The sequence below is a fragment of the Haematobia irritans genome, chromosome 4, assembly GCF_050003625.1.
Source record: "Haematobia irritans isolate KBUSLIRL chromosome 4, ASM5000362v1, whole genome shotgun sequence".
Lineage (NCBI taxonomy): Eukaryota > Metazoa > Arthropoda > Insecta > Diptera > Muscidae > Haematobia > Haematobia irritans.
The window spans coordinates 213673747-213692284 of record NC_134400.1 but is presented as its reverse complement, the minus strand read 5'-3'; the positions used below and the strand labels follow the sequence as shown (position 1 = coordinate 213692284).

At 28.2% G+C, this 18538-nt stretch overlaps 1 protein-coding gene across 3 annotated transcripts in view; it reads right to left on the bottom strand.

Annotated features, from left to right (window-relative positions):
• Window positions 1–754: 754 nt before the first annotated feature.
• corn (microtubule-binding protein cornetto) overlaps window positions 755–18538 on the bottom strand; it is a 110639-nt gene continuing 92855 nt past the window's right edge. For 2 of the 3 annotated variants that reach the window (XM_075304140.1, XM_075304139.1), the window contains 5 exons: window positions 16181–16457; window positions 15910–16104; window positions 12566–12737; window positions 4957–5193; window positions 755–2075 (listed from right to left, as the gene is read on the bottom strand). In XM_075304140.1, coding sequence (XP_075160255.1) covers window positions 1779–2075; window positions 4957–5193; window positions 12566–12737; window positions 15910–16104; window positions 16181–16457 — 1178 coding nt within the window. In that variant the 3' untranslated portion in view covers window positions 755–1778. Of the gene's footprint in view, window positions 2076–4956; window positions 5194–12402; window positions 12738–15909; window positions 16105–16180; window positions 16458–18538 lie in introns of those variants that run through there. The other variant, XM_075304141.1, reaches the window with a different exon arrangement.

Sequence of the window (18538 nt, the reverse complement as noted above, 5' to 3'; positions counted from 1 at the left end):
TGCAAAGTACAGCTCGCAGTTTTAGTCCGATTGTTCTAAAATTTGGTATAGGGTCCTGTTTCGGCTCAAAGACGATCCCTATTGATTTTGGGAAAAATCGGTTTAGATTTAGATATAGCTGCTATATATATTTTTCACCGATCTGGTCATAATTGGCGTGTATATCAACCGATTTTCCTCAAATTCCGATCATCCGAATATTTTATGAGTCTCGAAAAACTTGCAAAATATCAGCAAAATCGGTTCAGATTTAGATATAGCTCCCATATATAGCTTTCGCCCGATTTACACTCATTTGCCCACAGAGGCCAATTTTTTGCTCCGATTTAGTTGAAATTTTGCATAGGAAGTAGAATTAGCGTTGTAACTATGCGTGCCAAATTTGCTTGAAATCGGTTCAGATTTGGATATATCTCCCATATAAAGCTTTCGCCCGATTTACACTCATATGACCACAGAGGCCAATTTTTAACTCCGATTTAGTTGAAATTTTGCACAGGAAGTAGAATTAGCATTGTAGCTATGCGTGCCAAATTTGGTTGAAATCGGTTCAGATTTAGATATAGCTCCCATATATATGTTTTTCTGATTTCGACAAAAATGGTCAAAATACCAACATTTTCCTTGTAAAATCGCCACTGCTTAGTCGAAAAGTTGTAAAAATGACTCTAATTTTCCTAAACTTCTAATACATATATATCGAGCGATAAATCATAAATAAACTTTTTCGAAGTTTCCTTAAAATTGCTTCAGATTTAAACGTTTCCCATATTTTTTTTTACTAACATTGTGTTCCACCCTAGTGCATTAGCCGACTTAAATTTTGAGTCTATAGATTTTGTAGAAGTCTATCAAATTCTGTCCAGATCGAGTGATATTTAAATGTATGTATTTGGGACAACCCCTTACATAGCGCCCAACACATTTGACGGATGTGATATGGTATCGAAAATTTAGATCTACAAAGTGGTGCAGGGTATAATATAGTCGGCGCCGCCCGACTTTAGACTTTCCTTACTTGTTTTATATATAGAACCCCCTAGTCTTATATGTTCACTGTGAAAATATTATGATCAATACACAGGACCAATGTTATGAGCCTGTTATATTCTATTATAAGTTTGGCCATTTTTACTCATCTAATTTATACGACTTTCACGCCAAAAAATATTATTTTGGCAATGATAATATTTATTTGTCACAAAAAATTATATGTTTACAACAAATATGTAGTATGTTCAGTGTGGCTTCGACTTCTCTCTTTGATTTATATGTAAAGAATAAAATGTATAGTAAATAGTTGTGTGCTCTTGGAAAATAAAACTTATTGTGTGCTTACACTGGGAGAAAACTTTCTAATATATTTTGGCAAAGAATTTAATTAACACTTTTTTTGTTCGCTAATAAAGTATCTAAAATTTAACTTAAAAGAGCTGAATTGCTAGCTTTATTTAAACATTTAGTCAAGATTTCTTTGTAGTGGTTTTTTTGTTGTATAATTCCTTCGTTTAGTAATTGTATATAACTAATATCAATAAAAGATTTATATTTATTTACATAATATTCAACTTCACACATACAATATACTTATGCTCACATTATCATTGTGTTTTTAAGATTTTAAAAGCTAAAAAAAATACTGTAAATTTTTAGTAGGTCATTTTGTTGGGGGAGGGTTGGGTTTGAGTTTAATTTATTCTTCCTCGCAATTTCACTAAATTCATTGGACGTTAATTATTTTTTAATTTTTTATATTATAAAACAGTATATTTTTTAATTTAATTGGCATTTATGTCTTCACAATGAGTTGACGGATTTTGATGCTGGCGTTGTGATTGCTCTTGTGGATTTATTTCCTGTAATAGCTGGGTCCAATTCGCATTGATTTTGACAGCCTCGAGATCTTTGTGAAGTTGCTGTAGCTCAGGATTATCGTTGATTAATTGGGGCGGACTTGATTCCAAAACCTTTGAGACATTTTCCAATTGATTGGCATAGATGCGTATCCGTTCATTTAGACTATCATTGGTGATGTGATTTTTGGAGCTGCTGTCATTTGGATGAACAATTGTAGCCTGTAGGAGAAAATATATATACAACAATTATGTATTTTATGGATTCATTTAAAATATAAAAATATTTATCTTTTAAAGTTAAATTTAGTCAGATGAAAAATTAGCCAAACAGATATTACAAAATCAAGTTCAAATTTTAATTCTATAGAATATTTTTGCAAAATTTTATTTCTATAGAAAATTTTTGCAGAATTTTATTTCTATAGAAAATTTTTGCAAAAGTTTATTTCTATAGAAAATTTTTGCAAAATTTTATTTCTATAGAAAATTTTATCAAAATTTTATTTCTATAAAACATTTCTATCGAAGATTTTGTCTAAATTTTATTTTTTAGAAAATTTTGTCAAAATTTTATTTCTATAGAAGATTTTATGAAAATTTTGTCAAAATTTTATTTCTATAGAAGATTTTATGATAATTTTATTTCTATAGAAAATTATTGCAAAATTTTATTTCTATAGAAACTTTTAGCAAAATTTTATTTTAATAGAAAATATTTGCAAAATTTTATATTAATAGAAAATTTTTGCAAAATTTTATTTTAATAGAAAATTTTTGCAAAATTTTATTTTATTTCTATAGAAAATGTTTGCAAAATTTTATTTCTATACAAAATTTTTGCAAGATTTTATTTCTATATAATCTTTTTGTCAACATTTTATTGCTATATTAAATTTTGTCCAAATTTCATTTCTATAGAAGATTGTGTAAAAAATATATTTCTATATAAAATTTTGTAAAAGAAATATTTCTATAGAAAATTTTGTGAAATTTTTATTACTATAGAATATTTTTGCGAATTTTTCTTTCTATAAAAAATTTTAGTTTTATATTAAATTTTTGCAAAATCTTATTTCTACGAAAATTAATTTTTGTAAAAGTTTATTTCTATAGAAAATTTTGCCAAATTTTATTTCTATAGAACATTTTATGAAAATTTTATTTCTATAGAAAATTATTACAAAATTTTATTTCTATAGAAACTTTTAGCAAAATTTTATTTTAATAGAAAATTTTCGCAAAATTTTATTTTATTTCTATAGAAAATATTTGCAAGATTTTTTTCTATATAAACCTTTTGTCAACATTTTATTGCTATATTAAATTTTATTAAAATTTCATTTCTATAGAAACTTGTGTAAAAAATGTATTTCTATATAAAATTTTGTAAAAGAAATATTTCTATAGAAAATTTTGTGAAATTTTTATTACTATAGAACATTTTTGCGAATTTTTCTTTCTATAAAAAATTTTATTTCTACGAAAATTAAAAAAAAAATCTATAGAAATTTTTTGCAAATTTTTATTTCTATATGAAATTTTTGCAAAAGTTTATTTCTCTAGAGAAAATTTTGACAAAATTTTATTTCTATAGAACATTTTATGAAAATTTTATTTCTATAGAAACTTTTAGCAAAATTTTATTTTAATAGAAAATTTTTGCAAAATTTGATTTTAATAGAAAATGTTTGCAAAATTTTATATTAATAGAAATTTGTTGCAAAATTTTATTTTAATAGAAAATTTTTGCAAAATTTTATTTTAATAGAAAATGTTTGCAAAATTTTATTTTATTTCTATAGAAAATGTTTGCAAGATTTTATTTCTATGCAAAATTTTTGCAAGATTTATTTCTAAATAAAATTGTTGTCAACATTTTATTGCTATATTAAATTTTGTAAAAATTTCATTTCTATAGAAAATTGTGTAAAAAATGTATTTCTATATAAAATTTTGTGAAAACAACATTTCTATAGAAAATTTTGTGAAATTTTTATTACTATAGAACATTTTTGCGAATTTTTCTTTCTATAAAAAATTTTATTTTTATATTAAATTTTTGCAAAATCTTATTTCTACGAAAATTAAAAAAAAAAATTTCTATAGAAAATTTTTGCAAATTTTTATTTCTGTATGAAATTTTTGCAAAAGTTTATTTCTATAGAAAATTTTTGCAAAATTTTATATCTATAGAAAATTTTATTTCTTTAAAACATTTTGTCAAAATTTTATTTCTATCGAAAATTTTTCAAAATGTTATTTCTATAGAAAATTTTGTCTAAATTTTATTTCTATAGAAAATTTTGTCAAAATTTTATTTTATAGAAAATTTTATGAAAATGTTATTTCTATCGAAACTTTTAGCAAAATTTTATTTCTATAGAAACTTTTAGCAAAATTTTATTTTAATAGAACATTTTTGCAAAATTTTATTTTAATAGAAAATTTTTGCAAAATTTTATATTAATAGATTTTTTTTGCAAAATTTTAGTTTAATAGAAAATTTTTGCAAAAATTTTGTATAGAAATAAAATTATTTCTATACAAAATTTTTCCAAGATTTTATTTCTATATAAAATTTTTGTAATTTTATTGCTATATTAAATTTTGTCAAAATTTCATTTCTATAGAAAATTGTGTAAAAAATGTATTTCTATATGAAATTTTGTAAAAAAAATATTTCTATAGAAAATTTTGTGAAAATTTTATTACTATAGAACATTTTTGCGAATTTTTCTTTGTATACAATATTTTCGCAAAATTTTATTATTCTATAGAAAAGTTTGTCAAAATTTTATTTCTATAGAAAATTTTCTCAAAATTTTATTTCTATAGAGAACTTGTGAAGTATCTCTTAGTTGGAGAGGAATATTTTGCAAAATCTACCAAAACATCAAGAATTCTACCAATCTACCAAACAATAAAAAATCTACCATTTTTGGAAGATTTCTACCAACTGTAGAAACCGTGGTGTAAAGTCGTAAAATTCCATTGTCATTAATTTTTTCGATTTTCTTAGATTAGTTCTAGGGCGGGCTTTTTGCATTTCTTTTTGGTTAGAATTTTATTGCTTTGTAAATACAATGAATTTCATACTCACATTTATGTGCAAAACACCCTTCATGAATTGTTGAACGCGAGTATCCTTTAACTGACCATCGGAATGCCACATTTTTAATAAATTCAAAATACCACCAATGTCATCCTGGTTATTCTCACCCCCTTCACTGTTCATATTCAAATTCAAGGCAGGAAACGGTGGCATTTCCGTACAAGGCGATAATTTCCGGTAATTAATACAAAGAGTGCTCAAATTACAGATGTCCTCGGTTAAACGCTGTGCGTAGGTGAAAAGGTAGTTGATTGAATTAAAAATTGCAGTTTATTGTTGTTGTTTTTTGTCTTTTGTTTTTTTTTATATCTGTTAAACATCCAGTCTAGTTGAGTAGTTAAACTACGGTCATATGTTATATTTTGTGACTTTGATTATGATTATGATTTAGATGATGCTGTTGTTGATTGGTTTACAAACAATGAATTTGCTTGATTCATGATTGATATTATTTAATTTATGACTTAGTTTTGTTGTTTTTTTTCTTATTATTTATTTAATGAAAAAAGTGATTTCTTGGACTATTATTGCGTGGTGTTTGGTTGGTTTATAGGTTAGATAGTTGTTGGTGTTGTTAACGGTTTATGATTGTGTGGATTTGTGTTTGTTTGTATATAGTGAAGGTAGTGATGAGGAGAGTATTTGATGTTGACAACAATGATGGTAATGGCATTGGTGAGTGTAATGTACGAAAAACAGTTAACCATTGACAAAGAGACAAAGAGAGATATTAATGAGTAATGATTGTTGTATTCCCGATACATAATACAGATGAGATGAGATGAAATGAGATAAATGATGAAGATGAGTTTAATTAAATATTCATGCCATAAGATGTTGATGATGATTGTGATGATAATGATGACATTAGTAATTATTAATTGTTATGGTTAGTTTTTTAATTTAATTGCTATGGTTAGTTAATAGTGATCAATCAGGTCCGTTTGTTTAATTCATCCATGGTTTCATGTTGTTGATTAACGGTAATTGCATATCAATGAATGTCAATCACACGTCGATTGATTATTGACAATATTGATGGTTATTTACGAATGATGATGATTATGATGTTGATGATAATCATGATGATGTTATAAATATGAAGAAGCATATTTTTATTCATTGATGATCTGTATTTTGGTTTCTACTTTTATTGAACATACAATACACAGAAATTATGTTAGTAAGAGACTTCACTCTACTTTTATATAAGCCGATCTCTTCGTTTAAACATTTATTGCGTTATAAAGTTTTTTAGCAATTTTAGCTATTAAATATGCCAAAAAATAGAAAGAAATAAATGAGCAGACATACATCAACATTCAAAACATTATAACAGCAACCAAATAGTAATAAAAAAATATATAAATAATGATGAAACAAAAAAAATAAGTTAAAATGGTATTGAATTCGGCATGCAGTAAATTAAAGTTAAATCTGATATACAAAATGTTGTTGGTTTTTCTCTTAGGGTAAAGAAATAATAATAATAATCTGGAGTTTCTGCTTTGTTTCATAAGATTCGATAGAGGGATTTTGTTAGAATACATACAGAGCAAAAAAAAATCACGAACATTTTTCCAATTAAAGTCTTCATTGAATTTCAAAAAATTTTCAATTAAAAATTTAATTTTTTCAAAAAAATTTTTAATTGAAACAAAAATCAATCACAAAAATTAATAATACCTATTAATTTTTTAATTGGATCAATTAATTTTAATTGATACTATCATTTCTGTGATTGAAGGCATTTCAATTAGAAACTAATTAGATCAATTAATTTCGTGATTGAAGGCAAAACATATTTTTTGTGTGTAGGCAATCAAGAAAGGGTCGAGACAGCAATCGTCACAGTTGCTCTGATGAAGGCGACACCCAAAGAAATTTGTTAGTAGAAACAGCAGAAAAGTATGCTAAAACAGCGAGCAGTGTGCTGAAAAAGGGAAATCACACGCAGAGAAGGAATATGATCACCTCAAACATGTTTCAAGAGCAAAATGTTATTTTTGGATGGTGACCACGTAACATGTTTATGGTAAAAATGTTGTTTTCTCGCCAAACATAAAATGCTTTTCGCAAACAGATACATAATTTCCTAGAAAATAACATGGTTGCGATAAAAATGTTACATGATCACCGTCCAAAAATAACATTTTGCTCTTGAAACATGTTTGAGGTGATCATATTCCTTCTCTGGGTGCAGTCACTGTTTGCTGAAATAGCAGACTTTTTTCTATGAGTGGAAGACTATTGTCTCGGATATGGGATGGTCGCCGTCTTCTAGCATTCACAAGGTGCACCCAGAGAAGGAATATGATCACCTCAAGCATGTTTCAAGAGCACCATGTTGCTTTTTGTAGCATGTAGCATTTTTGTCGCAAAAATATACATAACTCCGAGAAAAGAACATGGTTTCCAAAAACATGCTACATGTTTTCCGTGAAAAAGTAACATTTTGCTCTTGGAACATGGTTGGGGTGACCATATTCCTTCTCTGCCTGTGTGATCCACATCAATTACATGGAGAAACGATCACAAGGATCTACTATGCCGAATTATTGGCCCGTATCAATGGTGAATTAAAGAACACGGAGCTCATCTAGGGTACCCCATTTTATGATATTTGGACTGAACACTAAGCAGATCATGTGATGACTTGTTCCTTGCCCAACATTCTTCAGTTCACCGGTTCACCTGGAATTTTTTCCAGCACCCCTAATTAAAAGTAGATGCAGCAATTTCTGATATATTCCCCCATATTCCGATATTCGGAATCGCAAATCGCAAGAATTTATTTTTCCTTTAACGAAAAACTAGAGATACTCTCGGACTCCAATACAATTTTAATTTGAAATTGTAATTGAAGAGAACTATAATACTAATTTTGTTTGTTCCCAGACTCTATTGCATATTGGCTCCAAATCGTTTTTTTTTAATAATTCTGAAACTTTTCAACGGCTAAAAATTTCAAAAACATTTTTTCTTACAAAGCTGAGGTGTTTTCCTTTAAGATTGTCAGTTTGTGGGTCCTTAGAGGGTCCACGGGCTGACCTCTAATAAATAAGTTTTTGGCCAAATTTTCTGTTGAAATAAATTTTTAAGAAAAATTTATCTAAAAAGAAAAATTTTCAGAAATGTTTTTCTATAGAAATGAAGTTTTGAGAAAACTTTCTATAGAAATTTAAAGATAATTTTGTATATAAATAAAATTTTGACCAAATTTTCTATATAAATAAAATTTTGACCAAATTTTCTATATAAATAAATTTTTGACAACATTTTCTGTAGAAATACATTTTTTAAAAAGTTTTCTGTAGAAATAAAATTTTGAGAAAATTTTTCTATAGAAATAAAATTTAGAGATAATTTTCTATATAAATAATATTTTGACCAAATTTTCTATACAAATAAAGTTTGACAAAATTTTCTATAGAAATAAATTTTTAAGAAAAATTTCTCTAAAAATAAAATTTTGAGTAATGTTTTTTTTTTATAGAAATAAAGTTTTGAGAAAATTTTCTATAGAAATAAAATTTTGACCAAATTTTCCATATATAAATAAAATTTTGACATTTTCTGTAGAAATACATTTAAAAAAAATCTGTAGAAATAAACTTTTGAGAAATTTTCTCTACAGAAATAAAATTTTAAGAAAATTTTCGATAGAAATAAAGTTTTGAGAAAATTCTCTATAGAAATAAAATTTTTACCAAATTTTCCATATATAAATAAAATTTTGACAAAATTTTCTGTGGAAATAAATTTCTCAAAAAATTTTCTGTAGAAATAAAATTTTGAGAAATTTTCTCTACAGAAATAAAATTTTGAGAAAATTTTCGATAGAAATAAAGTTTTGAGAAAATTTTCTATAGATATAAAATTTTAGCCAAATTTTCTATATACATAAATTTTTGGCCAATTTTTTTTTTTTTTGTAGAAATAAATTTTTTAGAAAATTTTCTGTAGAAATAAAAATTTGAGAAAATTTTCTATAGAAATAAAATTTTTAGAAAAGTTTCTATAGAAATAAAATATTAGCCAAATTTTCTATTTACATAAATTGTTGGCCAATTTTTTTTTTATACCCTGCGCCACACTGTGCAACAGGGTATTAAAGGTTAGTGCATATGTTTGTAACACCTAGAAGGAGACGAGATAGACACATGGTGTCTTTGGCAATAATGCTCAGGGTGGGTCCCTGAGTCGATATAACCATGTCCGTCTGTCCGTCCGTCTGTCTGTGAACACATTTTTGTGATCAAAGTCTAGGTCGCAATTTAAGTCCAATCGCCTTCAAATTTGGCACATGTTCCTAATTTGGGTCAGAATAGAACCCTATTGATTTTGGAAGAAATCGGTTCAGATTTAGATATAGCTCCCATATATATCTTTCGCCCGATATGCACTAATATGTACCCAGCAGCCAGAGTTTTATACCGATTTGCTTGAAATTTTGTACAAACATAACACTTAGTCGTATAGTCAAGTGTGCCAAATTTGATTGAAATCGCTTCAGATTTAGATATAGCTCCCATATATATCTTTCGCCCGATATGGACTTATATGGCCCCAGAAGCCAGATTTTGGTCGAATTTGGTTGAAATTTTGCACTAGGAGTACAATTGGTAGTATAGTCATGTGTGCCAAATTTGATTGAAATCGGTTCAGATTTAGATATATCTTCCATATATATTTTTCGCCCGATATGGACTTATATGTACCCAGCAGCCAGAGTTGTATACCGATTTGCTTGAAATTTTGTACAAACATAACACTTAGTCGTATAGTGAAGTGTGCAAAATTTGATAGAAATCGGTTCAGATTTAGATATGGCTCCCATATATATCTTTCGCCCGATATGGACTAATATGGTCCTAAAAGCCAGAGCTTTGGCCCAATTTGGTTGAAATTTTGCACAGGGAGCATAAGCGTAGGAAGGCCTCTGGGGAGGGGGCTTAGACCCCCCCAGAAAAATTTTAGCCCCCCCCAGAATTTGAAACTCTATTTATGATTTTCCATTTTTCAATAAATGTCAATATTTGTTTTAATTTTTATAAAAATTAAACAAGTATATACAATCGCACAAAGTTCCGCTAAAGACTTTCATGAACAATCGAATTACTTGGGTTGTGATAGCAGTTGCCGATGGCAATGTTTTAAGTCAGATATTTATGAAATAAAGCTGTGGTTGAACTTATGATTGATTTAGTTTAGTCAATTTAATTTAATTTTTAAAATAGTAATTGATATAAAAACTATTCTTTCATAAATTAATATCTTAATAATGCTGCGAAAAAGCGTTGGCAAAAAAGTAGTGAAAATGTTCTTTTGGGTCTAGAAGTGGTGCAAAATTGGCGGAGAAGCAATGAGTGTAATATGAGCTTGTCATAGGATAAATGCCCACCGTTTCAACAGCCGTTGCAATGAATTTGCATCACTTCATAAGGTGAGATCCGAATTCAGTGTTTTGAATGTGAATTAAAAAATTTTGTGATATTTTACCAAATAAATAATTTTTATATTGTTTTTATGATTTTTAATGCATTCTGACGCTTGTTTGAAACGTTTTTCCTCGAATAATTTCCAAAATTATCGATTTTTCTATAATGGATTTAGCAGTTTTGTGGCAAAATTTGAATAATTTGTACCAATTTATTTATTCGTACTCTTTTTTTTAAACTATTAAAAAAAAGAAAACAAAAAATTACACATTAAAATATGAAAAAAATGAAGTAAAAAAACTTCCTGTATAGTTAAAATAATTGAGGACATTTTTGGAAGTACTTTTAAAATTGTGCCTTTAGAACAACTCACAATTTTTTTGCAGGGAAAAGTGTGGAACTACTTTTAGTTGCTTTATTACAAATTAATTGTTGAGTTATTTTGATGTCTAATTTTTTATTCAATTTTATGAAATAAAACATTAATTGAACCTATAAGTTCAGTCTATAAATTTTTAGCTAGGGGGGCTATAGCCCCCCCTAGCAAAATTGTCTAGCTACGCTAATGACAGGGAGTATATTTAGCATTGTAGCTATGCGTGCCAAATTTGATTGAAATCGGTTCAGATTTATATAGCTTTCGCCCGATTTACACTCATATGACCACAGAGGCCAATTTTTTACTCCGATTTAGTTGAAATTTTGCACAGGGAGTAGAATTAGCATTGTAGCTATGCGTGCTCAATTTGGTTGAAATCGTTTCAGATTTAGATATAGCTCCCATATATATGTTTTTCTGATCAAATACATATATATCGAGCGATAATCATAAAAAAACTTTTGCGAAGTTTCCTTAAAATTGCTTCAGATTTAAATGTTTCCCAAATTTTTTTTACTAACATTGTGTTCCATCCTAGTGCATTAGCCGACTTAAATTTTGGGTCTATAGATTTTGTTGAAGTCTATCAAATTCTGTCCAGATCGCGTGATATTTAAATGTATGTATTTGGGACAAACCTTTATATATAGCCCCCAACACATTTGACGGATGTGATATGGTATCGAAAATTTAGATCTACAAAGTGGTGCAGGGTATAATATAGTCGTCGGGCGGGACATTTTTGAAAAAAATTTTTTGCAGAAATAAATTTTTAAGAAAATTTTCTATAGAAATAAATTTTTAAGAAAATTTTCTATAGAAATAAAAATTTATGGAAAATTTCTATAAATTCAATATTACGAAAAATATTAATTATCGCTTAATTTTCTCTTTTTGTAGAAGTAGCAACTTTCCCTTGTTGAGGAAGGCTAAAATCGTTAAAACATTTAAAATTCTACACATTTACAATTCAAGGGAAAAACCAAAATCTATTCCAAAGTGTTAAGAAGACTGCACTTTTGGGTTTTCATTGACATTTAAATTGCAAATAAAACATAAAAAATAATACAAAACTATTTGTCTTTAAGAAATTAATATGGTTTTGTTTTTTTATTTAAGAAAATTATAAAAAAAAAAAAAATATTGTATGTATGTGCATAGATTATAAATAATATACAAATATTGAGGCAATCTAAATCCCTTTTACGGAAAATAAAAATACGAATTCAAAATTCCTCGCTTATGCAATTAAAGTTATATATGAATTGAAACATTTTATAATCTTTAGTATATAGAATATATATATAAAAACAAAGAGTATTACAAGTGCATAGTGAAATGAAAAAATGTATATATATATTGAGACCAAAATAGTATAGAATTCTTAAAAAAAATAATTAAATTAAATTAGATTAGTGGGCCAAGAAAAACCAATAATTTATAATTGAATACAATACAAGAAGTTTAAAAAAACTGTATATTAGTTTGTTGTTATTACAAATGGAAAAAAAATATAATAATAACAAATGCCTACTAATAAGAAATGTATTTTAAGGACGAGGACAAGAATTGTCATTATCAGTCACTATACGTTTTTGTTTTTTTCTTTCTCTCTTTTCTACTCAAATAAATTATGAAATAATGTTCTTAAAATAAAAATGTACACATTTTTGTGTGTATGTGTGAAAACTTAAAAATTAATTGAAAGAAAATACAACTCTAAACAAATACAAACAAGCATTTCTACATGAAAAGTTGCAATTTCTTAAAATCTCACATCGATTTCATTGCGATGTCGTTGAATTTCACTTTTGGTATTGGACAAATCATTGTTCTTCATCATTAATTCCTGTGTGGCATCCATAAGATCATCTTGTAACTTGACATTGACATCCTGTAAATCTTTGATTTTCTCCAACATGTCTTCCTTGTTTTGTTGTAATTTATTTCTGCAGATAGAGAAGAATATATATTTTTTTTTTTGTTAATTAAAATTCGAAAATTTTCAAAAAATTTTTATATATCCATTGTAATTTATTTCTGAAGATAGAGAAAAATACAAATTTCTTTTTTTATACCCACCACCTTAGAATGGTGACGGGGGTATAATAAGTTTGTCATTCCGTTTGTAACACATCGAAATATCGATTTCCGACTATATAAAGTATATATATTCTTGATCAGGGAGAAATTCTAAGACGATATAACGATGTCCGTCTGTCTGGCTGTCTGTCTGTCTGTTGTAATCACGCTACAGTCTTCAATAATGAAGCAATCGTGCTGAAATTTTGCACAAACTCGTCTTTTGTCTGCAGGCAGGTCGAGTTCGAAGATGGGCTATATCGGTCCAGGTTTTGATATAGTCCCCATATAAACCGACCTCCCGATTTGGGGTCTTGGGCTTATAGAAATCGTAGTTTTTATCCAATTTGCCTGTAATTTGAAATCTAGAGGTATTGTAGGACCATAAAGAGGTGTGCCAAAAATGGTGAGTATCGGTCCATGTTTTGGTATAGCCCCCATATAGACCGATCTCCCGATTTTACTTCTTGGGCTTATAGAAACCGCAGGTTTTATCCAATTTGCCTGAAATTTGAAATCTAGAGGTATTGTAGGACCATAAAGAGGTGTGCCAAAAATGGTGAGTATCGGTCCATGTTTTGGTATAGCCCCCATATAGACCGATTTCCCGATTTTACTTCTTGGGCTTATAGAAACCGCAGTTTTATTCAATTTACCTGAAATTGGAAATCTAGAGGTATTGTAGGACCACAAATACGTGTGCCAAAAATTGTGAGTGTCGGTCCATATTTTGGTATAGCCCCATATAGACCGATCTCCCGATTTTACTTTTTGGGCTTATAGAAACCGCAGTTTTTATCCAATTTACCTGAAATTGGAAATCGAGAGGTACTTTAGAACCGTAAAGAGGTGTGCCAAAAATGGTGAGCATCGGTCCATGTTTTGGTATGGTCCCCATATAAACCGACCTCCCGATTTTGGGTCATGGGCTTATAGAAACCGTAGTTTTTATCCAATTTGCCTGAAATTGGAAATCTAGAGGTATTTTAGGAACATAAAGAGGTGTGCCGAAAATGGTGAGTATCGGTCCATATTTTGGTATAGCCCCCATATAGACCGATTTCCCGATTTTACTTCTTGGGCTTCTAGAATCCGAAGTTTTTATCCTATTTGCCTGAAATTGGAAATCTAGAGGTATTTTCGGGTCATAGAGAGGTGTGCCGAAAACGGTGAGTCGGTCCATATTTTAGTATAGCCCCCATAAGAACGATCTCCCGATTTAACTCCTTGGGTTTCTAGAAACCGTAGTTTTTATCCTATTTGCCTGAAATTGGAAATCTAGAGGTATTTTTGGGTCATAGAGAGGTGTGCCGAAAACGGTGAGTCGGTCCATATTTTAGTATAGCCCTCAGAAGAACGATCTCCCGACTTAACTCCTTGGGTTTCTAGAAACCGTAGTTCTGATATTTTAGGCTCACAAAAACGTGTATCGGTTTAAGTTTTTATCGCACGGATGAAAAAGGCTGTTTTGCATATGTTTGGCTATAAACATTATATGTTTGGAACACAAATTTTTAAACACAATATTTTTGAGTGCATGCATATAATGTTCATAAACTAGCATAACATGTTTGGGACATATATGTTAATATGTTAGAACATATTATGTTTGGGACATAAAATGTTTGTAAATATAAAATGTTTGGATGCAAACATATATTAATTTAGAAATAGCCTATAAACATATATGTGTTTAGTAGCTTGGAGCGCTATTTAACAGGGAGCGATATTGAATTAAGTTGGTAGTTGTTGCTTGTTATTACAAAATTAACATTTTAGTTTTCCTTGGGCAATTGATCAGCTACTTCTTTGATCCTTACAAACTGTGTGGTCCGCTGTTCGAATCCCCGTCCGGCAAAAGGTAAAATTAAAATAAAAAAAATCATACAATTGAATAATTTCTTCTACAATGTTTGTATTACAGAAAAAGGTGCTAAGAACTAAAAAATCTCGTGGAAGTGAGAAAGATGTTGGGGAATATACAATTGGGCAGAAACAAAATTTTGAGCATTCAGGTCGAAAACCTATGTTGTTAGCACCTATATTACCTGTTTATTTTCATAATTCGTTATGATTGTAAATATATAAATAAATAAATAAAATTTTGAGCACAATATTGTTTGGGAGAATTTTTTAAGCATATAATATTTTTGGGTTCAAAATGCTTCCAAACATATTATATGTTCACATAATAACATATTGTTTTTTGGAAGACAACATTATTGAATTTGGATGCAAAAATACAAAATGTTTGAAACTTAGACTACCCAAACATATATTGTTTAGACTAATATGCTTTCAAACATATTATATATTGGAAGAGATCAAACATATAAATGTTTGGGCAATACCCAAAAATGTATATGCTTGAAGCAAAATATGTTTGGGAGTATATGTTACAGAAGCGATTTTTTGTGAGCGTGCGTGCTCCATATAGACCGACTTCACTTCTTGAGGGTGTAGAAGGCGCACTGATCATGAAAATTGCTTGATACTCAATGTAAAATTTCCAGATTTTACTTCTCGGATGAAAATCTACAGATTTAAGATTTCAAATCAAGACTTTATTTTATAATTTTCTTGCACACTTACAAGAGATGTTAATGATTCCTGTAAAACTCAAACAAAAATGGTTCTTATAAATCCAGAATCTGATATAGTCCTCATAGGTGAAATGTTTATTTTTATCTTCGGGAAGTGTCCTCATGCCCTCCTGAAATTTCAAAGGAAACCCTATATTTGGTTCATGGTGGTGGGTATTTAAGATTCGGCCCGGCCGAACTTACTGCTGTATATACTTGTTTTTAATTCATTTTAGAATATTTTTTAATTTAATTTTTAACTCAACATTCGATCCATGGGAGAATTAATCCTAATTACGGAAAACGTAAAAAAAAGTATTAAAAACAGTCTTAACGATTGCCACATTTTATGAACATCTAATAAAAATTGCTATTTGCCCGCAAAGAAGAAATTGTTCTTTTAGAAGCGGATGAGTTTTTCGACAGATGGACATGCATGATGGATCACAACACTTACTTATCCACTATTAATTGTTGTATACAATTGTCATTGTCCAATTGTATGAGACGTAAAACCTTTAATAACTTAGTTATTAAATTATCCACTTCGATGACTTGATCCACTACAGCCTGTGTGGCTGAATATTCGACCAAAGAAGGCATTTCGGCAACGGAATCATGGCAACTGATCTCATCATTACAACTATTTTCACTGTAAAGGAAATAGGAAAATAAGCCGATGATGAATTCAAATCGTTTTCAAATTGCTTACAAAACCAATTACTCACTTTAATTGTAAATTCATTTTATTACTATTCAGAGCACTGACTTGTGATTCCACATTCTGGCGATTGACAATGGCCTGTGAGAGATTGTGTAGCGAATCATCACCCGTACTAACATTCATCAATTCCGATGGTATATCGATCTGTGAGATCATACCAGTGCATGAGGAAACCATATTGTGAGAGTGTGAATCAGGCATATTAACATCCTCCAGAACATTGTCCATCATAAGACAGGGCTCCGTTTCGGAATCTAACATTTCCGTGGAATCGGAATCATCTGCAAATGAAAAAAAGAGAAAATAATTTTAAAATGGTGCATGTACATTTGATATATATTTGAATTCAATTCGTTTTCAAACATTATATAAAATAAAAGGAAAATTTTACATCATTTATCGGCCATGCTCTGATATTCTTAATCGCAAAACGCAGGAATTTAGTTTTCTTATAAAGAAAAAAAAATGAGATACTATCGGACTTACGGCCATTTTCATGTAGCTCCGTTAGTCTTTAACTGCCAGTTAACAGATAGAAATATGGAAATATCTTTTCTCCGGTTAACTTTAACTGAACAATTTTCAACAGTTAAGTTTCTGACATATGGAATATATATGCAATATGACAGATATGTACATATCACGGATTAAAAGTTCCTTAGCTAACGTAGCACTAACGGAGCTTCATGAAAATGGGTTTGTATTTAAACTTCTTATCCAAGAAAACTAAGTTGCCAACATTTAAATTTGTATGTTATAGGGTTAAGAAACTATCGCCAAACCAAAAAATTTGCTATTTCGAATATCGGAACATACGCCCATATGTAATAGCGAGAAATATTTGAAATATTTTTGAATTCAATATATTTTCAAATAGTAGAAAAACAATTAAAGAAATTTTAAATTATTTAAATTTGATATGAAGGCGAAATAGTTATAGAGACAAACTTTTCATATATATTTTAAATTAATATATTCTCAAACAATATAAACAATAAGAATATATTTTATATCATTTAAATTTGATTTCGAATAACATAGGAAAACATTTGAATTCAATATATTTTCAAACAATAACATTAAGTGATAGCATGTTCACATTATCACTTAAGGTCAATTTTATATAATTTAATTTTCATATAAAGCCGTAATATTTCATGGAGGCAAACATTTGGATTATATTAGAATTCAATTTGTTTTTAAACAACACACAAAACTGCAAGAAAACATTCAATTATTTTGATTGCTATATGCCAATGGCATATCTTTGAAGTATATTTGAATTCTAACAATATTGACACTGAATTTAACTATAACTTATATGTAACACAATCACTTAAAGAAAGTTGTATGTTATTTAAATTTGATTTGAAGTCAAAGTTTAATAACAATGGCAAGCATTTGATTTTTTTAGAATTCCATATATTTTCAAACAATAAAAAAAAATACAAGGACATATTCAATTATTTAATTTTGATTTGAAGTCATGCTAGGTGACAGTAGCAAACATTTGAAATATACTCGTATTTGAATTCAAAATATTTGCACACAATATCGATACGGAATTCTAATATAACTCTGTTGAGAGCACATTATCACTGAAGAGTAATTTTATAAAATTTAAACTTAATTTGAAGTCATAGTATTTCACAGTGACAAAGATTTGAAATATGTTTGAATTCAATATATATTCAAACAATATAATAAATTTAAAGAAAAGAAGTCAATGCATGTGACAGTGGCAAATATTTTAAATATATTTAAAGAGAAGTTTTACATCATTTAAATTCTATTTAAAGGCATGCTATGGGACAGTGACAAACATTTGAAATATGTACGAATTCAAAATATTTTCAAATAATATTGACACTGAATTCATATTTAATACAAATATGAGGGCACAGGATCACTTAAAAGACATTTTATATCATGTAAATATGATTTGAGGGCATAGTATGTTTTAGTGGCATACATGTGACATATGTTTGAATTCAATATATTTTCAAACAATATAAAAACTTTAAAGAAAATTTTAAAATTTTTATTTGTAGGCATGCTTTGACATTTGAAATATATTTGAATTCAAAAAATTTGCACACAATATCGATACGGAATTCACATATAACTCAATTTTGAGAACATTATCACTTAAGAGTAATTTTATAAAATTTAGTATTTCACAGTGACAGAGATTTGATATGTGTTTGAATTGAATATATTTTCAAATAATATAATAAATTTAAAGAAAAGAAGTCATGCCATGTGACAGTGGCAAATATTTTAAATATATTTGAAAATAAGTTTTATATCATTTAAATTCTATTTAAAGGCATGCTATGGGACAGTGACAAACATTTAAAAT